The sequence below is a fragment of the Tachyglossus aculeatus genome, chromosome 10, assembly GCF_015852505.1.
Source record: "Tachyglossus aculeatus isolate mTacAcu1 chromosome 10, mTacAcu1.pri, whole genome shotgun sequence".
NCBI classification, from domain to species: domain Eukaryota; kingdom Metazoa; phylum Chordata; class Mammalia; order Monotremata; family Tachyglossidae; genus Tachyglossus; species Tachyglossus aculeatus.
This window is the reverse complement of record NC_052075.1, coordinates 50344463-50371072: the sequence shown is the minus strand read 5'-3', so window position 1 is coordinate 50371072 and position 26610 is coordinate 50344463. Positions and strand designations below refer to the sequence as shown.

General features: G+C 52.1%; 1 protein-coding gene across 3 annotated transcripts; it reads left to right on the top strand.

The window, feature by feature from the left end:
* Nucleotides 1–6118: 6118 nt before the first annotated feature.
* TTYH1 (tweety family member 1) lies at nucleotides 6119–21701 on the top strand. Of its 3 annotated transcripts, none has more exons than XM_038752597.1 (14): nucleotides 6120–6363; nucleotides 8305–8477; nucleotides 9978–10089; nucleotides 10961–11181; nucleotides 11285–11380; nucleotides 12401–12473; nucleotides 13554–13629; nucleotides 13810–13865; nucleotides 15762–15854; nucleotides 17241–17333; nucleotides 19296–19438; nucleotides 20185–20230; nucleotides 20415–20499; nucleotides 21321–21701. In XM_038752597.1, exons 1-13 carry the CDS (start codon nucleotides 6238–6240, stop codon nucleotides 20451–20453), a joined length of 1347 nt encoding a protein of 448 aa, XP_038608525.1. In that variant the 5' UTR covers nucleotides 6120–6237; the 3' UTR covers nucleotides 20454–20499; nucleotides 21321–21701. The 3 variants fall into 3 exon arrangements, with proteins under 3 accessions (XP_038608526.1, XP_038608525.1, XP_038608524.1); XM_038752596.1 differs by having other exon boundaries at nucleotides 20368–20499; XM_038752598.1 differs by lacking the exon at nucleotides 20415–20499 and having other exon boundaries at nucleotides 6119–6363.
* The last annotated feature ends 4909 nt before the right edge of the window (nucleotides 21702–26610 follow it).

Here is a 26610-nt window from a genome sequence, read left to right as displayed (position 1 = left end):
CTAAGTGGTAGCGCACATTCAAGATAAATCAGGTTGGACAGGGTCCCTGCTCCACACGGAGTAGGATTTAAGCCCCATTATACAGATAGCTGAGGCATAGACAATGACTCATCCAAGTTCATCCAGCAGGCAGAGTGGGAATTAGAATCCAGGACCTCTTCTTCCCAAATCCGTGCTCCTTCCACTTAGGCCACCTGACTTATACGTAGCCTCGGATGACCTGAGGACGCAACATAGTGTTTGATCTGCCTGTTCTTCCTTGCCCCTCTCTTCCACTTGTCTCTTCCAGTCCCCTAGCTGACAATTGGCAGAGCAGGGATTCGAACCCATAACCTCTGGGACCTTGGGCGAGTCACTTCACTTCTCTGAGCCTCAGTTCCCTCATCTGTCAACTGGGGATGAATCAATCAATCATATTGAGCGCTTACTGTGTGCAGAGCACTATACTCAGCGCTTGGGAAGTACAAGTTGGCAACATATTAGAGACGGTCCCTACCCAACAGTGGGCTTACAGTCTAAAAGGGGGAGACGGAGAACAAAACCAAACATACTAACAAAATAAATAGAATAGATATGTACAAGTAAAATGAATATGTACAAACATATATACATATATACAGGTGCTGTGGGGAAGGGAAGGAGGTAAGATGAGGGGGATGAAGACTGTGAGCCCCCCGTGGGACAACCTGATCACCTTGTATTCCCTCAGCGCTTAGAATAGTGTTTTGCACATAGTAAGCGCTTAACAAATGCCACCATTATTATGATTATTTCGGATTCCCTCAGGCGTTTGGGCGGGAACGGCGCGAGGCGCCGGGGGCCCCGCCCCCCCGCGCACGGCACGCGCGGGGCCCCGGTGACGTCACCGGCCCTTCGCGCTTTCTGATTGGCCGATCTCAAGCCCGAGGCGGGAGGGGCAGCCAGGAGGGAAGCAATGGCGCCAGCCTGAGGCGACCTCGTCCCTCCCCTCATAAAATGAATAAATAAATGATGGTATTCGTTAAGCGCTTACTATGTGATAAGCACCGTTCTAAGCGCTGGGGGAGAGACAAGGTCATCAGGTTGCCCCACGTGGGGCTCACGGCCTTCATCCCCGTTTGACAGATGAGGGAACTGAGGCCCAGAGAATAATAATAATAATAATGTATTAAGCGTTTACTACTACTGCTAATAATAATGATGGCTTTTATTAAGCACTTACAATGTGCAAAGCACCATTATAAGTTCTGGGGTAGAGACAAGACTGTGAGCCCACTGCTGGGTAGGGACTGTCCCTATATGTTGCCAACTTGTACTTCCCAAGCGCTTAGTCCAGTGCTCTGCACACAGTAAGCGCTCAATAAATACAATTGATGATGATGATGATGATCAGGTTGCCCCACGTGGGGCTCACGGACTTCATCCCCATTTGACAGATGAGGGAACTGAGGCCCAGAAAATAATAATAATAATGGTATTTGTTAAGCCTTTACTACTAATAATAATAATGATGGCATTTATTAAGCACTTACAATGTGCAAAGCACCATTCTAAGCTCTGGGGTAGAGGCAAGGTCATCAGGTTGCCCCAAGGGCTCACGGCCTTCATCCCCATTTGACAGGTGAGGGAACTGAGGCCCAGAGAATAATAATAATAATGGTATTAAACGTTTACTACTACTAATAATAATGATGGCATTTATTAAGCACATAATAATGGTATTTGTTAAGCGTTTACTACTAATAATAATAATAATGATGGCATTTATTAAGCGCTTACTATGTGCAAAGCACTGTTCTAAGCGCTGGGGAGGTGACAAGGTGACAGGTTATCCCACGGGGGGCTCATGGCCTTCATCCCCATTTGACAGATGGGGGAACTGAGGCCCAGAGAATAATAATAATAATAATAGTATTTGTTGTGTTTACTACTAATAATAATAATGATGGCATTTATTAAGCGCTTACTATGTGCAAAGCACTGTTCTAAGCACCGGGGAGGTTACAAGGTGATCAGGTTGTCCCATGGGGGGCTCACAGCCTTCATCCTCATTTGACAGATGAGGGAACTGAGGCCCAGAGAATAATAATAATAATAATGATATTTGCTAAGCGTTTACTACTACTAATAATAATAATGATGACATTTATTAAGCGCTTACTATGTGCAAAGCACTGTTCTAAGCGCTGGGGAGGTTACAAGGTGATCAGGTTGTCCCACAGGGGGCTCACGGCCTTCATCCCCATTTGACAGATGAGGGAACTGAGGCCCAGAGAATAATAATAATGGTATTAAGCGTTTACTACTACTACTAATAATGATGGCATTTACTAGGCACTTACAATGTGCAAAGCACCGTTCTAAGCTCTGGAGTAGAGACAAGGTCATCAGTTTGCCCCATGGTCTTCATCCCCATTTGACAGATGAGGGAATTGAGGCCCAGAGAATAATAATAATAATGGTATTTGTTAAGCGTTTACTACTACTAATAATAATAATGATGGCATTTATTAAGCACTTACTATGTGCTAAGCACTGTCCCAAGTGCTAGGGCAGTGACAAGGTGATCAGGTTGTCCCACTGGGGGCTCACAGTCTTCATCCCCATTTGACAAATGAGGGAACTGAGGCGCAGAGAATAACAATGGTATTTGTTAAGCGTTTACCACTACTAAAAATAATGATGGCATTTATTAAGAACTTGCAATGTACAAAGCACCGTTCTAAGAGCTGGGGAAGAGACAAGGTCATCAGGTTGCCCCATGTGGGGCTCATGGCCTTCATCCCCATTTGACAGATGAGGGAACTGAGGCCCAGAGAAAAATAATAATAATGGTATTTAAGTGTTTACTACTACTAATAACAATGATGGCATTTATTAAGTGCTTACTATGTACAAAGCACTGTTCTAAGTGCCGTGGAGGTTACAAGGTGATCAGGTTGTCCCACGGGGGGCTCACAGTCTTCATCTCCATTTTCCAGGTGAGAAAACTGAGGCCCAGAGAAGTAACTTGCCCAAAGTCACACAGCTGACAATTGGCGGGGGGAGGGGGGGGATTTGAACCCATGACCTCTGACTCCAAAGTCTGTGCTCTTTCCACTGAGCCATGCTACTTCTTTTGTTAAGCACTTACTATGTGCCAAGCACTGTTCTAAACACTGGGGTAGAGGCAAGGTCGTCAGGTTGCCCCACGTGGGGCTCACGGTCTTCATCCCCATTTGACAGATGAGGGAACTGAGGCCCAGAGGATACTAATAATAATGGTATTTGTTAAGCGCTTACTATGTGCCAAGCACTGTTCTAAGCACTGGAGTAGAGACAAGGCAATCAGGTAGTCCCACGTGGGGCTCACGGTCTTCATCCCCATTTGACAGATGAGGGAACTGAGGCCCAGAGAATAATAATAATAATAATGATGGTATTTGTTAAGCGCTTACTATGTGCCAAGCACTGTTCTAAGCGCTGGGGTAGAGACAAGGCAATCAGGTAGTCCCACGTGGGGCTCACGGTCTTCATCCCCATTTAACAGATGAGGGAACTGAGGCCCAGAGAATAATAATAACAATAATGATGGTATTTGTTAAGCGCTTACTATGTGCCAAGCACTGTTCTAAGCGCTGGGGTAGAGACAAGGCAATCAGGTAGTCCCACGTGGGGCTCACGGTCTTCATCCCCATTTGACAGATGAGGGAACTGAGGCACAGAGAAGTGAAGTGACTTGCCCAAAGTCACAGCCAATAAATGGTGGAGCCGGGATTAGAACCCATGACCTCTGACTCTGAAGCTCGTGCCACTAAGCCACACTGCTCATCCCGTCCCCTGCCGCCCCACTCTCCGGGACCCTCCCCACCTTACTTAGCTCTCCCCCCACCCCGGACACCGGGGGTGAACCCTTTGGGGTCTCAGGCGTCCAGGATTGGCTCTTCTCTCCCTGAATTCCCAGCTCCTCTCCTTCCTTAGGGCCCAACTATCACCCCCTGAGACCCTGATGCACCCCCTCTGTAACCCCCGTTGGGCTCGGGGGCTCCCCCGATTCTCTCCGTCTCCCCCTGAACCCTCAGAGACTCCCCCCACCTTTATCTACCCCGCCCCCAGCTCGGCCCAATGCATTCATTCAATGAACCGTATTTATTGAGCGCTTACTGTGTGCACAGCACTGGACTTAGCGCTTGGGAAGTACAAGTTGGCAACATCTGCCAACATCTTCCAAGCGCTTAGTGCAGATTTGCACACACTGTGTGCACACAGTGTGCAGTACAATGCGGCAATAAAGACAATCCCTGCCCACAACGGGCTTACAGTCTGGGGGGGTGGATGGGGGACTGAGAGCTCACCTCCTCCAGGAGGCCTTCCTAGACTGAGCCCCCTCCTTCTTCTCCCCCTCTTCCCCCCTCCATCCCCGCCACCTTACCTCCCTCCCTTCCCCACAGCACTTGTATATGTTTGTACGTATTTATTACTCTATTTTATTTGTACATATTTACTCTATTTAATTTTGTTAATATGTTTTGTTTTGCTCTCTGTCTCCCCCTTCTAGACTGTGAGCCCACTGTAGGGACTGTCTCTATATGTTGCCAACTTGTACTTCCCAAGCACTTAGTACAGGGCTCTGCACACAGTAAGCGCTCAATAAATATGATTGAATGAATGAATGAATGAATGAACATCAACCCAATGGGTTGCCCCCTCAATCCCCTTGCATCTGCCCTTTGACCCCTGGCCCAGTGGCACCAGGCCCCAGTTGGGGGCACCTGAGGGTCCCAAGGAGTATTCATTCATTCGTTCTAATCGTATTTATTGAGCGCTTACTGTGTGCAGAGCACTGTACTAAGCGCTTGGGAAGTCCAAGTCGGCTACATTTAGAGATGGTCCCTACTCCACAATGGGCTTACAGTCTAGAAGGGGGAGACAGACAACAAAACAAAACATGGAGATGGGTGTCCAGTCATCATTCATTCATTCATTCAATCATATTTATTGAGCGCTTACTGTGTGCAGACCACTGTACTAAGCGCTTGGGAAGTACAAGTTGGCAACTTATAGAGACAGTCCCTACCCAACAGTGGGCTCACAGTCATCAGAACAAATAGAATTAAGGAATAGAAAAGCAGAACACCCACAGCAGGAACCCCCTTTCTGTTGCCTTCTTTTCTTCACCCTGCCCGACCCAATTAGCCTCTCGGAACCCAGGGGTCCCTTTCGGCCCGCTTGGTCATGGGTTCAAATTCCGCTCTGCCACTTGTCAGCTGGGTGACTTTGGGCAAGTCACTTCACTGGGCCTCAGTTCCCTCACCTGTCAAATGGGGATGAAGACCGTGAGCCCACCGTGGGACAACCTGATCACCTGGTAACCTCCCCAGCGGTTAAAACAGGGCTTTGCACATAGTAAGTGCTTAATAAATGCCATTATTATTATTATTCTCTGGGCCTCAGTTCCCTCATCTGTAAAATGGGAATGAAGACCGTGAGCCCCCCGTGGGACAACCTGATCACCTGGTAACCTCCCCAGCGGATAGAACGGTGCTTTGCACATAGTAAGCGCTTAATAAATGCCATTATTATTATTATTCTCTAGGCCTCAGTTCCCTCATCTGTAAAACGGGGATGAAGACCGTGAGCCCCCCGTGGGACAACCTGATCACCTGGTAACCTCCCCAGCGGATAGAACGGTGCTTTGCACATAGTAAGCGCTTAATCAATGCCGTTATTATTATTATTATTATTCTCTGGGCCTCAGTTCCCCCATCTGTAAAATGGGGATTCATTCATTCTAATCGTGTTTATTGAGCGCTTACTGTGTGCAGAGCACTGTGCTAAGCGATTTATGAAAACCTTGAGCCCCCCCCCCGTGGGACAACTTGATCACCTGGTAACTTCCCCAGCGGCTAGAACAGAGCTTTGCACATAGTAAGCGCTCAATAAAAGCCATTATTATTATTATTATTATTATTATTATTATTCTCACCCGTCCGGCTGGCGGTGGTGAGCCGGGCTGCTCTAGCCGCCGTCCGTGGTCCTCCCCGGGGCCACTAGGGGGCGCCTCAGGCCTCCTCCTGTCCCCTGCACCTCCCCCCCTCCCCAAAATCTCCTCCCGCCCCCTCTCCCCATCCTCCCCATCCTCCCCATCCTCCTCCTCCGGCTCCTCCATCCCCAGTCAGCCCCTGCATCCGCGCTCCGGAGCCTGCAGCCTCCTCCTCGGCTTCTTGGGCCAGCACAGGTTTGGGGTGGGGGGTCGCCCCCGCCCCCCACCGCGGGGTCATGGGGTCGCCCCCCGGCTACCGCCCGTCCGGCTGGGTCCACCTCCTCCACCAGGTGCCCCACACCAACTTCCAGTTCCAGCTGGTGAGCAGCGGATTTGCCCCGCAGGAGAGCGACTACCAGCAGGTGAAGGGGGCCGGGAATTGGGGTGCAGGATGCCTGGGGTCGGGGGAGGGGTGGGGTTTGGGGGAGCAGGGGGCTTCTGGGGGGATGGATCGGGGCTGGAGGGAGAGGGGGTCCGAGAGGGGAGAGGACTGGACATCTTGGATCTGGTGAATTCAGGGAGAGGAGATTGCCGTGGGAAGGGAAGAGAGCTGGGAACCTCAGGAGGGGAAAGGCTATCTTGGGGCAAGGGGAGGGAGAGGTAGGGTCAGAAGCCTGGGGGCAGTTCGCCTGAGTCCTAGGAGCGGAAAGGACACGGATCGGGAGTGGAAAACCTGGGACAATCAGAGGTTTGGGGGACAGTGGGGATCGCATGCTGGAGATACGGGTAAGGGGGTGCTGAGAGCCGGAGAATGATTGGGGGAACTGGGAAAGAGCAAAGGCCCCGTGCTGAGCCGGCCCCCAATCAGCACTATATTCCCGGGGCCAAAGGCAGCCGCTCCCTCGACACCATTTAATTAAAAGCCACGGACTTCAAGGCTAATTAGGAACTTGATTGGTGTCAGGCTGGAGGGCCGTCGACCGTGTAGTTCTTACCTCTCGAACTGAGCTGCGGGGGAGCCTTAAGTGGAGGGGGAAGAGAGCTCGGATTTGTCAGGGTGAAAAGGATGAGCTTCTGGGTTCTGAACAGGGAAACCTCGAGGTGGAAAGACTTGGACTCTGATCTAGGGGGGAACCAGAGACGGGGTGGGGGGCGAAGGCTGCAGTGGGAGCCTCTCGAAGAAGGGGCCGTACTCCGAGCGGGCTGACAGGGCTGGGGGCGAGTTGTGAATTCTGAGATATTTAGGTCAGAGAGAACTGCACAGCTGTGCCCAAACCGCCTCTCCTCTCCCAGGCCCGCCTTGCCTCCCCTCCCCGGCTCCCCCCACCTCCACCAATTGGGACTGTCACACACACACACTCTCTCTCCTCTCTCCCTCCCTCTCCTTACATGACACACGAGGCATCTGACACACAGAAATCACATACATAGTCACGTGTGAGCAACCTATACACCTGGCTGGCGGAGGTAAGTGCACACGTTGGGGCTGTGCCTCTCTTCATCTGGGTCAAGGCATCCCCACAGCGGACTTTCGCTGAATTCCGCTAATTGCCTGACGCTTACAGAGACTCACAATCAGAGCCAGCAGGGTTAAAGGCAAACAGCCCAGAAACCCTGCTGGTGTCTCAGCCTGAGATGCACACTCTTTCCCATAGACACCTAGGATGCAATCACAGTGTGTGTGTGTCTATCTGTCTGTCTCTAGGATGCAATCACAGTGTGTGTGTCTGTCTGTCTCTGTCTCTCTCCCTCACACACTCCGGGACTCCCAGGTGATAGACACACAGCTGCAGCAGGAACCCTGATCCTAACAGGGAGAGAGGCAATCGCACAATCATCCCCACAGTCCTCACTCCCACCCACCCAGCCCACCAACCCAGTGACAGACAACACACAGTGACACCCCTCCTGAGAGAGACACTCACACCAAGGATCTCTTTCCCAGTCCCTCCCTCTCCACTCGGTTTGGCTCTCCCCATCCCACTCCACCATCTGATGGAGGCAGGGGAGGGGCCGGGATCCATAGGCCCCTTCCCTTTATTCCCCAAACCTTCAAGATGGCTGGGAAAAGCCACTCCTGAGGGTACCCGGGGGAGGTCCCCGGAGTCCGAGAGTAGGGCGATTGGGAGGAAATTCAGGCCTTGTGTAACCCTTCCTCACCGGGGGAGAGCCATTTCCATCCCCTGGAGTTCGTTGATGGATCTTCCCAGGCGAGGAAGGGCTACACAAGGCCTGAATTTCCATCCCCTGGAGTTCGTTGATGGCAGGGGAGGGAGACTGAGGGGTAAGGGAGAACTAGAAGCCTGGTTCCCTTCTCTGATCTTCTTCACCGCCTTTCTCCTCGCCCGCCCCCCGGGTCTCAGGCCCTGCTGCTGGTGGCCGCATTGGCAGGTCTGGGTTTGGCCCTCAGCCTCCTCCTCATCTCCCTGTACCTCATCCGCTTCTGCTGCTGCCACCCCGAGGAGTCACCTGAGGACAAGGGGCCCCGGGGGGGCTGCATCACCTGGAGTTGTGTCACCGCCCTGCTTGTTGGCTGGTAATGAGCCCCTGGTCGGGGGGAGGTTGGAGCTGAGGGGCAAGTGGGGTGACACCCCCCCCACCCTCAAAACTCATCATCCCAGGCCACTCCCAGCCTGCAGTTGCTAGGGAGATTGCCCGCTGGAAGGGCAGGGCAGACCACCCCACAGCCCCAAACAGCTTCCAGGAGGGACTAAACGACCCAGATACCATAATTCCTTCCCCAGCGAACAACCAGGGCCTCTCGTGGGGTGAATGAGGTCAACGCTTCAGTTCTCTGAGTCTTGGATCCCTCCCAGAGCCTCAGAATGGGGAGTGGGGAGCAGAGCTGGGGGCGGGAGGAGCCGGGGTGGGCTGGGAAGTTATCATCATCATCATCATCAATCGTATTTATTGAGCGCTTACTGTGTGCAGAGCACTGTACTAAGCGCTTGGGAAGCACAAGTTGGCAACATATAGAGACAGTCCCTACCCAACAGTGAGCTCACAGTCTAAAAGGGGGAGTGGGGGTTGTGTGTTGGGAGTGGACACAGGCCTGGGGGAGAACAACAACCGCACACAGGCCCCGAGGGAGAGTGGCAGAGCTTTAGGGGAGGGGAGAAGGCGGGGAGCAGGGAAGGAGGGGGGCCCCCTTTCCCGGGAACAGCTTCCCATTCTGGCAGGGAAACAAGAGGGTCTTTGTGAGGGGAGAAGAGAATAGGGACAATGGGGCAGGATGGAGGCAGAGGGGGATGGAACCTCTGGGCCCCTCCCCGGGGGGTGGGGAGAGATCAGGAGGGGCACCACCCTCGGGCGGGAGGACAAGGATCCTGGGTTCCCCAGGGACTGAGGGCCTCGGTGGGAGTGGGAGAGACCCCGGCTCCAGCCCCAATGGGTGGTGGGGTCAGAGATGGGGTTCAGTGGGGGGGGGGGTCTCCGCCCTGCCTCAGGACCGCCCCCTATTCCCCCCCAAACCCCCTCCTCCGGCCCCCAGGGACCAGGGGGCTGCTGGGAAACTCCGGGGTGACAAAAGGGGAGAAGCCCAGTCCAGCCAGGACCATTCACGGTGCCAACAATGAGGTCTCTGTGCGACGGGCAGGGAGGGGGACCGCAGTCAAAGCGGATGCTCAAGGGCAGGGCCCCCCCCATCCCCTCCCCCCTCCCAGAGAGCCGGGAGCCCCGATGGCCGTAGAGGCGCCGGGAAGAGCTCGGGCCGGAGGGCAGGCTCACCCTCTCCGGCCGTGCCTCTTCATCCCCCGAGCTGTCCGGGCACAGCCTGGAGGGGCGGGAGATAAACGGGGGCCGCTCCCCCTGTTAGCATCACAGAGTTGGCGTCCCCCGCCCCCTACTCAGCTAATCCGGGGGAGGGAGCCCATCCGGTTGCCGTGGCAACAGGCAGGTAGCTCCAGCCGGGATGGGAGGAAGCCGGGGCGGGGGGGCGGGGGGGTCCCCAGGTTCCCACAGACTAGACGATCGGGGCGGGCCAGAGGGGGTGTCGAGACACGCTCCCCTCCCTGACTCCCCCAATGATCTTCCCCAGCGCTGGCATCGGCATCGGTTTCTATGGCAACAGCGAGACCAGCGATGGGGTGTCCCAGCTCAGCTACTCCCTGCTCCACGCCAACCACACGCTCAGTTCCATCGACCGACTTGTGAGGACGCCTTCCCCCCGCCCCTCCCCTGCTGAAGAACATCGTATCTGCCTGCCATCCCCTTTGCCCCCCACCCCAGAACCCCCGGCCCGTGCCCTAGTTATCTGGGACCACCCCCCCAATAACGCACCTCACCCCTGAACCAGCTGCCCCTGTCCAAGCCGGTTGGGACTCCAGCCTGTCCACACCCGAGAGACAGCCCTGCCTAACTTCGATTCCTTCACCCCAGAGCCAGTCAGGAAACCGGGTCTCCCTCGATAACCCCGGGACTTTGCCTCCCCGGGGGAGTGGAATGAGCCTGGAAGCCAAAAGATCCTGGGTTCTATCCCCGGCTCCATCCCTTGTCTGCTGTGTGACCTTGGGCTACTCTCACTTCGCTACTCTGCCTCAGTTCCCTCACCTTTAGACGGGGGATTAAGACTGTAGGCCCCATGTGGGACACAGACTGTATCCAACCCAATTAGCTTGTATCTACTCCAGCGCTTAGTAGCACCTGGCACAGAGTAAGTGCTTAACAAATACCACAAGAAAAGCAGGGTCCGGTTAGGCCCTGATCTCTAGGTTTGAGGGCGGCCCCCTAAGACAGGAGCTTTGAGTGGTTCAAACCGACCAAGCCCCAGAGATTCTGGAAAAGCAGGTTATCCATCTGTAGTATCAGGGTTCCCTCACCAAGTCCCAGACCGAGCTGCCCCCCTCCCTCACCCCAGCCCTGCCCAACAGAACTAACCCATCTCCCCGGCGTGGCGACGCCGGGGGAGCCCCAGGTTGGCCCAGTCAGGGGCTCCCCCGGGTTTCATCCCAGGCCACGGGGGATGAGGCGATTCCTGCCGTCGGTCCCCAGCCTCCTGCTTCTTCCCCCTGACCCCCGCAGGTGGAGGACACGGTGGAGCGGCTGGGGGCAGCCGTGCGGAACGAGCTGACCACCCTGGAGGAGGTGTTGGCCCCGCGGACGGAGCTGGTGGCCGGGGCCCGGGGGACTCGGCGCCAGGTGGAGGGTGTGGCCCAGCAGCTGGACGAGGTGGCCTTCTGGCGGGGGGTCCCCCTGAGCCCCCTGAGGGTGGCCGAGTACGTGTCCTTTATGGAGGAATATCGGTGAGCACCCCCAAGGCCCAACCTTACCCTCACCCCTCACCGGGCCGGTGTGGACGCGGGCCCCGTCTGAGCACCCGCCCTGCCCGCCTCCTCCCCCCGGCAGGTGGCTGGCCTACATCCTGCTGCTGCTGCTGGACCTCCTCGTCTGCCTCTTCACCCTCCTGGGCCTGGCCAAACAGAGCAAATGGCTGGTGATTGTGTGAGTCCCGGGGCCAGAAGGAGCCAGGGGGTCGGCAGAGGGGGAGGGATGATGACGGTAAGCCCACTCAGGGGATTAAACCCACGTTAAGAACTCGAAGCATCTTCATGCCACCCAACTTACCCGCCCTCACCCCAGCCCCGGGAGACGCTGAGGGAACAATCAATCAATCAATCGTATTTATTGAGCGCTTACTATGTGCAGAGCACTGTACTAAGCGCTTGGGAAGTACAAATTGGCAACACATAGAGACAGTCCCTACCCAACAGTGGGCTCACAGTCTAAAAGGGGGAGACAGAGAACAAAACCAAACATACCAACAAAATAAAATAAATAGGATAGAAATGTACAAGTAAAATAAATAAATAAATAGAGTAATAAATATGTGCAACCATATATACATATATACAGGAACAGATGGGGAAACTGAGGCCCAGAGAGTCTAAGGGACCTGCCCAAGGTCACACAGCTGGCCAGGGCAGAGCCAAGTTGGGGCTGATCCGTTTCCCGGCTCGCAGTCCCAGGCCCCACTTCCTCAGAAGAGGGAAATGGGATAGAGAGGGGTGGGAAGATGGCCACCCCCCCTTCACCTGATGCTTTCAGATGAGGGGGGAAAAAAGGAAGGCAGAGGGGAAATGTGGGCACTGAAGAAAAGCAGGGGGCCCTCAGAGGGGTGTTTTAGAGGCCAACTGGGGTCTCATCCACAGATCCCTTCCCTCCAACTCTCCAAACCCTCATCCCCCTCCCTCTACCATTTAACCTCTTCCCCACCCTGTCCTTCAGCTCCCACACCCCTGCTTTCCAGAGCCAGATGGTCAGTCTGACGTCAACAACCGGTCTCACTCCGTCCCCAACCAAGGGGGTGGGTGAGGAGGATCTGGGGGATAAAGGAGAATTGGCTAAAGTTTTGATGTGGACAGGGAGGATTAGAACACAGCCCCTCCCAGGGGTCAGGGCCCGGGAGAGCGGGATCCGGATCGTCACCCTTCCTTCCATTCCCTCTCCCCACCCCGCCGACAGGATGACGGTGATGAGTTTGCTGGTCCTTGTGCTGAGCTGGGGCTCCATGGGCCTGGAGGCAGCAGCCGCCGTGGTGAGTCGTCTTTGGGGGAGCCGGGCAGTCCATCAGTCGAGGACCCCGAGGGAGAACCGGGTGCCGGGAATGAGGGTACTTGGGTTCTGGTTGTAGTGGTAGTATTAATCGAGCGTCCACTCGGTGAGGGGTGCCATAATAATAATAATAATAGTCTTTATTAAGTCCTTACCACGTGCCAAATGTTGTACTAAGCCCTGAGGTAGATACAACATAATCAGGCCGGTTACAGTCCCTGTCCCACATGGGACTCACAGCCTACGTAGGACGGAGGAGGATTTAAGTGCCTGTTGGGTAAGAACAGAATAAAGAAGTGACACATGCCTCCCCTCAAGAAGCTTACACTCTAGTGGGGGAGACGCACACAACTAGTAGTCAACTGACTGTACAATTGACTGAGAAGCAGCGTGGCTCAGTGGAAAGAGCCCGGGCTTTGGAGTCAAAGGTCACGGGTTCAAATCCCGGCTCCACCAGTTGTCAGCTGGGTGACTTTGAGCAAGTCACTTAACTTCTCTGCGCCTGTTACTTCATCTGTAAACTGGGGATGAAGACTGTGAGCCCCCCGTGGGACAATCTGATCACCTTGTGACCTCCCCAGCGCGTAGAACAGTGCTTTGCACATAGTAAGCGCTTACTAATTGCCGTCATTAGACATTCGTCCAAGGGTGCTGAGAAACGAGTTCATGTGGGAGGCTGGACATTTGGGTTCCTGAGGGTGAGAGCTCCTCCTCATCATCATCAATCGTATTTATTGAGCGCTTACTATGTGCAGAGCACTGTGCTAAGCGCTTGGGAAGTACAAATTGGCAACATATAGAGACAGTCCCTACCCAACAGTGGGCTCACAGTCTAAAAGGGGGAGACAGAGAACAAAACCAAACATACTAACAAAATAAAATAAATAGAATAGATATGGACAAGTAAAATAAATAAATAAATAGCTGAGCTCAGTCACTCAGTCAGTCGTATTTATTGAGCACTTTCTGTGTGCAGAGCACTGTACTAAGCACTTGGGAGAGTACAACGTAACAATATAGCAGATATATGCCCTGCCCATCTGAGCCTCTTTTGTCCCCTCAGGGCCTTAGTGACTTCTGCTTCAGTCCTGACCCCTTCGTTCTGAATTTGACCCAAGCAGAGACCGGCCTGAGCACGGGTAGGAAAGCACGGGGGCTGCGGTACTCTGAGGGTGAGGGGCGGCGGGAGGGAAGAGATGGGAGCTGAATTGCTTTCTGGATCTGAGAATGGTCTGGTCTGATTCTTATTCATCTCCCCTGCCTCTGTGTCTCTTTTTGTGCATCTCTCCCTGTGTCTCTCCCCTCTACCCCTTTCCCAGAAATCCTGCACTACTATTTCTTCTGCAACCAGGTTGTCCCCAATCCTTTCCAACAGGTGAGAGCTGAGGATTGGGGGGATAGGGAGAGGTGACCGGACGCCACGGCCCGTGAATCTTGCCGACTGGACCGGCAGGAGGGTCGGCCACGGGGGCCCGGGAGGTGGTAGCCAGGGGGCTCGGCACGGGTCAGAGCAGCTGTGGAAGGAGAGGGGAAGGTGAGAAAGACCAGCCCATGCTGCTGGCCACTGCCTTGGCTTCCAGAGTTCCCGCCATGGCTACTAGGCGTAGGGCCCAGCCTGGCCACCGGAAAGGCGGGAAGTTCAGGCATCTTGGTGCACGCTGCCATCCCTCTCCTTAGAGAAGCAGCATGGCTCAGTGGAAAGAGCCTGGGCTTTGGAGTCAGAGGTCAGGGGTTCAAATCCCGGCTCTGCCAATTGTCAGCTGGGTGACTTTGGGCAAGTCACTTCACTTCTCTGGGCCTCAGTTACCTCATCTGTAAAATGAGGATTAAGACTGTGAGCTCCCCCGTGGGACAACCTGATCACCTTGTATTCCCCCAGCGCTTGGAACAGTGCTTTGCACATAGTAAGCACTTAACAGATACCATTATTATTATTATTATTATTTTCCTGCTCTGTGCCAAGGCTGGGTCTAGATGAGTGAGTCTGGGTGCCGATGGCCCTGCCTGAAGATCAATCTCTGTCTGTCCATTCATCTGTGTCTCCTTTTCTACCCTTTTTCTCCCCTCCCTCATCCCACCCCCTCAATAATAATAATAATAACAATGGTATTTGATAAATGGTATTTGATAAGCGCTTACTATGTACCAAGCACTATGTTCTAATAATAATAATAATGGCATTTATTAAGCACTTACTACGTGCAAAGCACTGTTCTAAACACTGGGGAGGTTACAAGCTGATCAGGTTGTCCCCCGGGGGGCTCACAGTCTTCATCCCCATTTTCCAGATGAGGGAACTGAGGCCCAGAGAAGTGAAGTGACTTGCCCAAAGTCACCCAGCTGACAATTGGCAGAGCTGGGATTTGAACCCATGACCTCTGACTCCAAAACCCGGGCTCTTTTCTACTGAGCCACGCTGCTTCTCTAAGCACTGGGGGAGATACAAGGTCATCAGGTTGTCCCATGTCTTACTCCCCATTTTACCGATGAAGTAACTGAGGCACAGGGAATCAATCAATCAATCAATCGTATTTATTGAGCGCTTACTGTGTGCAGAGCACTGGACTAAGCGCTTGGGAAGGACAAGTTGGCAACATATAAAGACAGTCCCTACCCAACAGCGGGCTCAAAGTCTAAAAGAAGGGAAGTTAAGTGACTGGCCCAAGGTCACGCAGCAGACATTCATTCATTCAGTCGAATTTATTGAGCGCTCAATAAATACGATTGATTGATTGATTGATTACTGTGTGCAGAGCACTTTACTAAGCGCTTGGGAAGTACAAGTTGGCAACAGCCAGTTGTCAGCTGTGTGACTTTGGGCAAGTCACTTAACTTCTCTATGCCTCAGTTCCCCGATCTGTAAAATGGGGGTGAAGACTGTGAGCCCCCCGTGGGACAACCTGATCACCTTGTAACCTTCCCAGCGCTTAGAACGGTGCTTTGCACGTAGTAAGCGCTTAATAAATGCCATCATTATTATATAGAGACGGTCCCTACCCAGCAGTGGGCTCACAGTCTAGAAGTGGGGGGACGGAGAACAAATCCTATTAACAAAATAAAATGAGTAGAATAAATATGTACAAATTAGAGTAATAGATTGGCAGAGTCTGGATTAGAACCCATGTCCTCTAACCCCCAAGCCCGGGCTGGGCCCTGCCCCGTTCCCACAATTTAAGGTCCAGAAAACCCAGTCGGTTGAGCAGTGGGTGGGATGAGGCTGGGATTGGGGTGCCTGGGTTCTCCAACGCCTTTCTTCCCTCCCCGCCACCAGAAGCTGACCCTGTCCCAGCGAGCCCTGGCCAACATCCACTCCCAGTTGCAGGGGCTGGAGCGGGAGGCCGTGCCTCAGTTTCCCGCTTCCTTGGTGCGTCGCTCTCCTTCCCTCTCCACCCTCCTCCTCCTGGGGACCCTTCGGGATGGGGGGGCTCGGGGTGGGAAGGCGCCCTGGGAGAAGGGGGGGAAGGATGGAGGGAGTGTGAGTGTGTGTGTTTGGGGGAAGGGGTAGGCCGCAATGGGGAAAGCGGGGCCCCCACCCAATGGATGAACCCCTTTGTTCTCTGGGCCTCAGTTACCGCATCTGTAAAATGGGGATTAAGACTGTGAGCCCCGCCATGGGACAGCCTGATAATGATAATAATTATAATGGCATTTATTAAGCCCTTGCTATGTGCAAAGCACTGTCCTAAGCTCTGGGGAGGTGACAAGGTGATAATAATAATAATGTTGGTATTTGTTAAGTGCTTCCTATGTGCAAAGCACTGTTCTAAGCGCTGGGGAGGTTACAAGGTGATAATAATAATAGTGTTGGTATTTGTTAAGCGCTTGCTATGTGCAAAGCAGTGTTCTAAGCGCTGGGGAGGTTACAAGGTAATAATAATAATGGTATTTGTTAAGTGCTTACTATGTGCAAAGCACTGTCCTAAGCGCTGGGGAGGTCACAAGGTGATAATAATAATGTTGGTATTTGTTAAGCGTTTATTATGTGCAAAGCACTGTTCTAAGCGCTAGGGAGGTTACAAGGTGATAATAATAATAATAATAATGTTGGTATTTGTTAAGCGCTTATTATGTGCAAAGCACTGTCCTAAGCACTGGGGAGGTTACAAGGTGATAATAATAATAATAATGTTCGTATTTGTTAAGCGCTTGCTATGTGCAAAGCACTGTTCTAAGCGCTGGGGAGGTTACAAGGTGTTAATAATAATGTTGGTATTTGTTAAGCTCTTACTATGTGCAAAGCACTGTCTTAAGCGCTGGGAAGGTTACAAGATGATAATAATAATAATGTTGGTGTTTGTTAAGCCCTTACTATTGCAAAGCACTGTTCTAAGCGCTGGGGACGTTACAAGATAATAATAATAATAAAAATGTTGGTATTTGTTAAGCACTTACTATGTGCAAAGCACTGTTCTAAGCGCTGGGGTGGATACAAGGTCATCAGGTTGTCCCACGAGGGGCTCCCAGTCTTCATCCCCATTTTCCGGATGAGGCAACTGAGGCCCAGAGAAGTGAAGTGACTCGCCCAAAGCCACCCAGCTGACAAGTGGCAGAGCCGGAATTCGAACCCCGGACCTCTGACTCCAAAGCCCGGGCTCTTTCCACTGAGTCACGCTGCTTCCCCGCACCTTGTAACCTCCCCAGCGCTTAGTACAGTGCTTTGCACATAGTAAGCGCTTAATAAATGCTATTATTATTATTATTATTATTATTATTATTATTATTATTATCATCTGTTGTCCCGGCCGGCCAGAAGCCTCTGTGGACACTGCAGGAGACCCTCAACGTGACCGAGGGAAACTTCCACCAGTTGGTGGCGCTGCTGCACTGCCGCGGTCTACACAAGGTAACACCACCGGACCCGACCAGGGGGTTGGGGGGCTCCCTTTCAATCAATCAATCAATCAATCAATCAATCCACCGTATTTATTGAGCGCTTACTGTGTGCAGAGCACTGGACTCAGCGCTTGGGAAGTACAAGTTGGCACCATATAGAGACAGTCCCTACCCAACAGTGGGCTCACAGTCTAAAAGGGGGAGACAGAGAACAAAACCAAACGTACTAACAAAATAAAATAAGTAGAATATATATGTACAAGTAAAATAAATAAATAAATAGAGTAATAAATATGTACAAACATTTATACATATATCCTCCACTCCCTCCCTTCCCTCCTCTCCTCCGTCCACTCCTCCCCTACTTCCTTCTGCCCTTCCTTCCTCCCCTACTTCCTTCTGCCCTTTCTCCTACTTCCTTATTCCTTCATTCATTCAATCGTATTTATTGCGCGCTTACTGTGTGCAGAGCACTGGACTAAGCGCTTGGGAAGTACAAGTTGGCAACATAGAGAGACGGTCCCTACCCAACAGCGGGCTCACAGTCTAGAAGGGGGAGACAGAGAACAAAACATATAAACAAAATAAAATAAATAAATAAATAGAGTAATAAATTCATTCATTCATTCAATCGTATTTATCGAGTGCCTACCGTGTGCAGAGCACTGTACTAAGTGCTTGGGAAGTCCAAGTTGGCAACACATAGAGACGGTCCCTACCCAACAGTGGGCTCATAGTCTAGACAGTGGGCTTTCTTCTGCAGCACCCCGACTCGCTCCCTAATGATGGCATTTATTAAGCGCTTACTATGTGCAAAGCACTGTTCTAAGCGCTGGGGAGGTTACAAAGTGATCAGGTTGTCCCACTGGGGGGCTCACAGTCTTCATCCCCATTGACAGATGAGGGAACTGAGGCCCAGAGAAGTGAAGTGACTTGCTTAAATGGCATTTATTAAGCACTTACTATGTGCAAAGCACTGTTCTAAGCGCTGGGGAGGTTACAAGGTGATCAGGTTGCCCCACGGGGGGCTCACATTCTTAATCCCCATTTGACAGATGAGGGAACTGAGGCCCAGAGAAGTGAAGTGACTTGCCCAGAGTCACATAGCTGACAATAGGTGGAGCTGGGATTTGAGCCCACGACCTCTGACTCCAAAGCCCGGGCTCTTTCCACTGAGCCGTGCTGCTTCTGCCCTTTTTTCCTGCTTCCTTCTGCCCTTCCGTCTTCCCGCTTCCTTCTGCCCTTCCATCTTCCCGCTTTCTTCTGCCCTTCCTTCTTACTTCCTTCTGCCCTTCCTTCTTACTTCCTTCTGCCATTCTTTCCTTCCTTCTGCCCTTCCGTCTTCCCCCTTCCTTCTGCCCTTCCATCTTCCCGCTTTCTTCTGCCCTTCCTTCTTACTTCCTTCTGCCATTCTTTCCTTCCTTCTGCCATTCTTTCCTTCCTCCTACTTCCTTCTGCCCCTCCATCTTCCTACTTCCTGTTGCCCTTCCTTCTTACTTCCTCCTGCCATTCTTTCTTTCCTCCCCTACTTCCTTCTGCCCTTCCTTCTTCCTCCTGCCATTCTTTCCTTCCTCCCCTACTCCTTTCCACCCTCCCTTGCTCCTCACCGGCCCCACATCCCTCTCCCGGCTTCCCCAAGCCGTCCCCCTCACCATCACCCCCCACCCCCGGGAACCCAGTATTCATCTCATCCCCTCGGCCCCCTTCTGATCATCAATCGTATTTATTGAGAGCTTACTATGTGCAGAGCACTGTACCTAGCGCTTGGGAAGTACAAGTTGGCAACATATAGAGACAGTCCCTACCCAACAGTGGGCTCACAGTCTTAGCCACCCCACCGTGCCACTCCACAGTCCCTGTCTAGTGATGGGGACAACAGGGGATCCCCAGTGGGAAGGAAGTGGGGGGGCAGCTGGAATGGGGGAGGTTCCTGGGCCCGGGTTGACCCTCTGCGGACCCCTCCTCCCCCCAGGACTACGGGGTGGCATTACGGGGCCTGTGTGAGGACGCCCTGGAAGGCCTGCTCTTCCTCCTGCTCTTCTCCCTGCTCTGCGCCCTGGCCCTGGGGACAGCCATCTGCAGCCTTCCCCGAGCCTGGGCCCGCTTCCCCTCCAGGTCAGATGGGCAGGGGCCCCGAGGGCTGGGAAGGACGGGCTGGGGGGGTCCTGGGTTGACAGGCAGGATGCCTGGAGCTGCTCAAGCCGCCCCCCACCCCAGGTCAAATGGACGGGGCCTCGGAGGGGGTAAGGAGAAGGAGCAGGTAGGGTTATGGTACCTGGCGGAGCGGGGGTCTTCAAACCACCCCAGGATGGAAGCTGAAGAGGGAGGAGGAAGATCCAGATGGCACCTTGTGGGCAGAGAACGTGTCTCCACCGACTCTGTTCATTCATTCAATCGTATTTATTGAGCACTTACTGTGTGCACAGCACCGTACTAAGCGCTTGGGAAGTACAAGTCGGCAACATACAGAGACGGTCCCTACCCAACAACGGGCTCATCGTCTAGAAGGGGGAGACAGGCAACAAAACATGTGGACAGGTAGATTATACTCCCCCAAGTGCTGTGCACATAGCACTTAATAAATGATTGATTTGATTGGGGCAGGATATTTAGGATCATTAAGGGACAGGAGGGTAATGATAATAATGGTATTTAAGGGCTTACTACAGCAAATTACTAGAGTAAGTGCTGGGGTAGACAGAATATAAGCAGGACCCAGTCCCTGTCCCACACGGGGCTCAAAGTCTAAGAGGGAAGGAGGGAGAAGAAAGAACCTGTTTGGGAGCGGAGAGCGATATTCCCTTCTGGCTCCCACCCCCTGCACCCCTGCTTCCCCTTCCCAACTGCGTCCTTCCCCACAGTGACGACTACGAAGACCCTGAAGATGATGATCCCTTCAACCCTCAGGCATGTGACGTGGTGGGACGTGGAGGGGAGGGCCTGCGGTTCCTGATGGGGATGAGGGCTGGGACTCTGAGGGGTGGGGGGGGAGGCAGGTAGGAGTGGGTTGATGAGGGAGTTCAGCTCTCTTCCCCGTCCCCCAGGTTAAGCCTCCCTCTCTCCCCCTGCGTCTGCCCACACATCCCTGCAGGAATCGAAGCGTTTTGTCCAGTGGCAGTCATCCATTTGAGACCCTCCCCCATGGAAACCTGATGTCTTCCCTCCCTTGTCTCCTGGTGAGCGCCTTCTCTGTGCTGTGCCCCTCTCCTTCAGCTCTTCCTCTTCCTCCTCCCTACTGCTCTCTGCCTGTCTCGTATCGGTGTGTCTGTGTCCAACGTGGACACATATCTGTCTCTGACTCTTCTTTCCCCGTCCTTCTGCCTCTGTTTCTTTGCCACTTAATCAATCGATCAATCGTATTTATTGAGCGCTTACTGTGTGCAGAGCACTGTACAAAGCGCTTGGGAAGTCCAAGTTGGCAACATATAGAGACGGTCCCTACCCAACAGTGGGCTCACAGTCTAGAAGCCCCTTCCCTCCTCTCCCCCTCGTCCCCCTCTCCATCCCCCCATCTTACCTCCTTCCCTTCCCCACAGCACCTGTATATATGTATATATGGTTGTACATATTTATTACTCTATTTATTTATTTATTTATTTATTTTACTTGTACATTTCTATCCTATTTATTTTATTTTGTTGGTATGTTTGGTTCCGTTCTCTGTCTCCCCCTTTTAGACTGTGAGCCCACTGTTGGGTAGGGACTGTCTCTACGTGTTGCCAATTTGTACTTCCCAAGCGCTTAGTACAGTGCTCTGCACATAGTAAGCGCTCAATAAATACGATTGATTGATTGATTGATTAGAAGGGGGAGACTCCACCCCTGCCACGCTTAGATCCCTGGTCCTCCGTCTCCAGTCTGTTTGTCTTCGTTCTTGGGCCAATCTTCTTCCGCTTTTCTGCCTGCCTCTTTACTTCTTTCCATCCTCTAGTGCCTTTGTTTTTGGCCTTTACGTCCGTCTGTTTCTCTACCTCACTGACACTCTCTCGCTCTCCAGTTCTATCCAAGTCTGCAGGCTGCCTAAGAAGACCTGCTCACCTGGCCTTTCCCGGATCTGGCGATTAATATTCCCAGGCAGAGCAAGGGGCCGAAGCACTCCGGGTATCTCCTCCTGTCCAGTTTACACCTTCAGTTTCAAGGTCCTTCCTCCCGTGAGGGATCGGGGGGAGGAGGATAGGGAGAGAATCAGAGGAGCGTGCGTATGTGGGCGTCAGTTGGGAGACCCATACCCCCCAGCAGCCCCAGGGGCTGGCCCTGACTGGGGTAAGGAGGGCCAGCGCGTGTATGGAGACCCCCACCTTCCACAGTTTGAGGTGTATGGCGCTAACTTGGATATGTGTCGACTTGAAATAAAAGGGAAGACTTTATTTTACACGGATCTGAGTTCTGCCTGTTTTCCCTCTCCCGTGACACATACCATAGTTGGTAGACAGAAGATAAGCAGGTCGGACACAGTTCCTGTCCCGCATGGGGCTTCGCAGTCTAAGTGTGAGGGAGAACGGGCACCCATTTCACAGAGGAGGAAGCTGAGGCACAGAGAAGTGAAGTGATGCGTCCAAATTCATAAAGCAGGCGACTGGCCGAGACCAGGATTAGAACCCAAGTCCTCCGACTTCCAGGCATAGGCCACACTGCTTCCCTAAGGGGAGCACGTGGAAGTGGGGGGATAGAAAGTCTGGATCTGGGGAGGGGGTGCTCGGGGGCGGGCCAGGCCGTGCAACGTCACGGGGAGCTGCCGGGACTTAAATCCTAGCAGGCCTAGGATTTCTGAACGTGACCAACACATTCATTCATTCAATTCATTCAGTCATATTAAGTGCAGAGCACTGTACTAAGTGCTTGGGAAAATACAATACAACAAAGAGTGACAATCCCTGCCCACATCGAGCTCACAATCTGGGGGCGGGGGGAGACAGACATCAATACATATAAAGAGACATCGCTACAAATAAATAAAATCACAGATGTATACATAAGTGCTGTGGGGCTGGGAGAAGGGGGAAGAGCAAAGGGAGAAAGTCAGGGCGACGCAGAAGGAAGCGGGAGGTGAGGGAAAAGTGGGGCTTAGTCTGGGAAGGCCTCTTGGAGGAGATGGGCCTTCAATAAGGCTTTGAAGCAGGGGAGAGTCATTGTTGGGCGAATTTGAGGAGAGAGGGCTTTCCAAGTCAGAGGCAGGATGTGGGCCAGGGGTCGGTGGCGAGATCGAGGCACAGTGAGAAGGTTAGCGGCACCAGAGGAGCGAAGTATGCGGGCTGGGTTGTAGGAGGAGGGGAGCTAGGTGAGGTAGAAGCGGGCAAGGTGATGGAGTATTTTAAAGACAATGGTGAGGCAACGTTTTTCTTTGATGCGGAGGTGGATAGGCAACCGCTGGAGACTTTTGAGGAGAGGGCGGGTAACACGTCCTGAACGCTTCTGTAGAAAGATGATCCAGGCAGCGGAGGGAAGTATGGACTGTAGTGGGGAGAGGCAGGAGATTGGGAGTCAGCAAGTAATCGAGGGGGGAATAGGGTGAGTGATTGTATTAACGTGGTAGCAGTTTGGATGGAGAGGCGGATTTTAGCGACGTTGTGAAGGTGGGAACACATTGTGCATGTGCCAACTGCTGCCATTTTAGCTGGGAGCCGTGGTTCACCCAGTTGAAATGAGGGGGAGGGAAGGTGTCCCTGTCTCACAAGCCCATAACCTTGGCACTATCCTCGCTTCATCTTTCTCGTTCAACCCACGCATTCAATCTGTCGCCCAATCTTGGTTCTACCTTCACAACATCCTGAAAATCCGCCCTTTCCTCTCCATCCAAACTGCTACTATGCTGCACCGAGCACTTTTCACATCCTGCTTTGACTAACGCATCAGCCTCCTCGCTGACCTTCCTGCTTCCTGCCTCTCTCCGCTCCGGTCCTTATTTCACTCCGCTGCTCGGATCATTTTTCCGAGACAGTTCGGCTCACGTCTCCCCACTCCTCAAAAACCTCCAATGGTTGCCCATCCACCTCTGCATCGAACAGGAACTCTTTATCATCGGCTTTAAAGTACTCAATCCGTCCACCCCCCTATCCTGGTTTTTGAATCCCACCCAGCCCTCGCACTTCGCCCCTCCAATGCCAAAGTACTCATTGTACTTCAATCTCATTTCTCTCATGGCCTTGCCTAAGTTTTCCATCTGGCCTGGAACTCCCCCTTCATATCTGACTGACCACCCCTCTCCCCACCATTTTCAAAGCCTTATTAAATTCACAGTTCCTCCATGAGACCTTCCCTAAACCCTCATCACCCCTGCTGCCTCTGCATCACCTATGCAGTTAGATTTACACCCTTTAAACTCTTGATATTCACCCCACCCTCAGTCTCACATCACTTAATCAATCAATCAATCGTATTTATTGAGCGCTTACTCTGTGCAGAGAACTGTACTAAGTGCTTGGGAAGTACAAGTTGGCAACATATAGAGACAGTCCCTACCCAACAGTGGGCTCACAGTCTAGAATGCCCATATCCATAGTTTATTATAAAAAATAATTATTTTATTCTAGTCCGCAAGCCCACTTGCTCTAGAGCAAGTCTAGCCCAAGTCTAGCCTGTGAGCCCACTCTTTTAGACTGTGAGCCCACTGTTGGGTAGGGACTGTCTCTATATGTTGCCAACTTGTACTTCCCAAGCGCTTAGTACAGTGCTCTGCACACAGTAAGTGCTCAATAAATATGACTGATTGATATACCATCATTATTATTATTATTCATAAATACGATCAATCAATCAATCAAAACTAGACTTGCTCTAGTCTGCAAGCACCCGGTGGACAGGGAACACCCCTACCAACTCCATTGTATTGAACGCTCCCAAGCACTTAGTACAGTGCACCGCACACAGTAAGGACCCATAAATACCTTTGATTGTTAAATACCCTGGGCGGATTGGCATGAAGAATGGAGGGGCTCTCAGCTACGTTGCCCCGATACTGTCCCCATTTCTTCCTCCTTGTGGGCAGAGACCATGTCTCCCAAATCTGCTGTGTTGTGGTCACCCAAGCTCTTAGAAGCAGCACGGCCTGGGAGTCAGAAGGTCATGGGTTCTAATCCCGGCGCTGCCACGTGTCTGCTGAGTGGTCTTGGGTAAGTCACTTCACTTCCTTGTGCCTCAGTTACCTCATCTGTAAAATGGGGATTGAGACTGTGAGCCCCACATGGGACAGGAACTGTGTCCAACCGGATTTGCTTATATCCACCCCAGTGCTCAGTACAGTGCCTGGCACCTACTAAGTGCTTAACAATACCACAGTTATTATTATTCTAATCCCAGCACTACCACTTGTCGGCTATGTGACCTTGGGTAAGTCACTTTACTTCTCCGTGCTTCAGGTACCTCATCTGTAAAATGGGGATTGAGACCGTGAGCCCCACATGGGACATGGACTGTGTCCAACCTGATTTGCTTGTATCCACCTCAGCGCTTAGTATGGTGCTTGGCACATAGAAAGCGCTTAACAAATACCACAATTAGTACAGTGCCCTGCACGCAACAAGCACAGTTCATATATATACATATATACCTGTATATATGTATATATGTTTGTACATATTTATTACTCTATTTATTTATTTTACTTGTACATATCTATTCATTTTATTTTGTTAGTATGTTTGGTTTTGTTCTCTGTCTCCCCCTTTTAGACTGTGAGCCCACTGTTGGGTAGGGACTGTCTCTATATGTTGCCAATTTGTACTTGGTACAGTGCTCTGCACATAGTAAGCGCTCAATAAATACGATTGATGATGATGAAGCACTCAATAAATATGATTGATTGATACTCCTGGCGGATCCTTCAGAGAAGCAGGGTGGCTTAGTGGAAAGAGCCCGAGCCTGGTCGTGGGTTCTAATCGTGGCTCCGCCACTCATCGGCTGTGTGATTTGGGGCAAGTCACTTCACTTCCCTGTGCCTCAGTTACCTCACCTGTAAAATGGGGTTTAAGGCTGTGAGCCCCCCGTGGGACAACCTGATTACCTTGTATCACCCCCAGCGCTTAGAACAGTGCCTTGCACATAGTAAGCGCTTAACAAATACCATTATTATTATTGTTGTTATTATTATTATCCTATTCCTTACTCTTCTCGTGGACCCAACAGGGGGTTTCCCAATCCCCCATCCTCCCGCCATGGGAAGGGACAGCCTGGTGGGCCAATCCCGGGGGGCCCTGATGAAGCGGGGGGCGTCTAAACAGTTTCCTGGCCTCCCCGGATGATGATGATAATAATAATAATGATGGCATTTATTAAGCGCTTACTATGTGCAAAGCACTGTTCTAAGCGCTGGGGCCCTGTTCTAAGCACTGGATAATAGCGACTCATACGTCCCACACGACTCCGGGTCGGGTCGGCAAATCAGAGTAATACTAATGATAATAATAATGATGGTATTTGTTAAGCGTTTACTATGTGCAAAGCACTGTTCTAAGCGCTGGGGGGATACAAGGTGATGAGGTTGTCCCACATGGGGCTCACAGTCTTAATCCCCATTTTCCAGATGAGAGAACTGCGGCCCAGAGAATAATAATAATAATAATGGCATTTATTAAGTGCTTACTATGTGCAAAGCACTGTTCTAAGCGCTGGGGGGGGATACAAGGTAATGAGGTTGTCCCACGTGGGGCTCACAGTCTTAACCCCCATTTTACAGATGAGGGAACTGAGGCCCAGAGAAGTGAAGTGACTTGCCCAAAGTCACACAGGTGAAAGCTGAGTAGGGATTTGAACCCATGACCTCTGACTCCAAAGCCTGGGCTCTTTCCACTTCCCTATAACTTTCCCAAGCTGTGCCTGTTGAACTTTAGCTTGCCCTCATTCATTCATTCAGTCGTATTTATTGAGCACTTACTGTGTGCAGAGCACTGTACTAAGCACTTGGGAATCAATCAATCGTATTTATTGAGCGCTTACTGTGTGCAGAGCACTGTACTAAGCGCTTGGGAAGTACAAGTTGGCAACATCTAGAGACAGTCCCTACCCAACAGTGGGCTCACAGCCTAGAAGGGGGACTGACTCCATTCCGACACCGTCTCTATATGTTGCCAACTTGTACTTCCCAAGCGCTTAGTACAGTGCTCTGCACACAGTAAGCGCTCAATCCTCTGCATTAAACAAAAATTCCTCACCATTGGCTTTAAAGCACTCAATCACTTTGCCCCTCCTACCTCACCTCATTACCCCCTTCTAGACTGTGAGCCCACTGTTGGGTAGGGCCTGTCTCTCTATGTTGCCCACTTGGACTTCCCAAGTGCTTAGTCCAGTGCTCT

Coding starts and splice junctions, on each gene's coding strand:
- TTYH1 (XM_038752596.1), top strand. CDS start 6,238: ATGGGGTCGCCCCCCGGCTACCGCCCGTCCGGCTGGGTCCACCTCCTC. Junction 10,090..10,960: donor TCAGTTCCATCGACCGACTT/GTGAGGACGCCT, acceptor TGACCCCCGCAG/GTGGAGGACACGGTGGAGCG. Junction 11,381..12,400: donor AGCAAATGGCTGGTGATTGT/GTGAGTCCCGGG, acceptor CCCCGCCGACAG/GATGACGGTGATGAGTTTGC.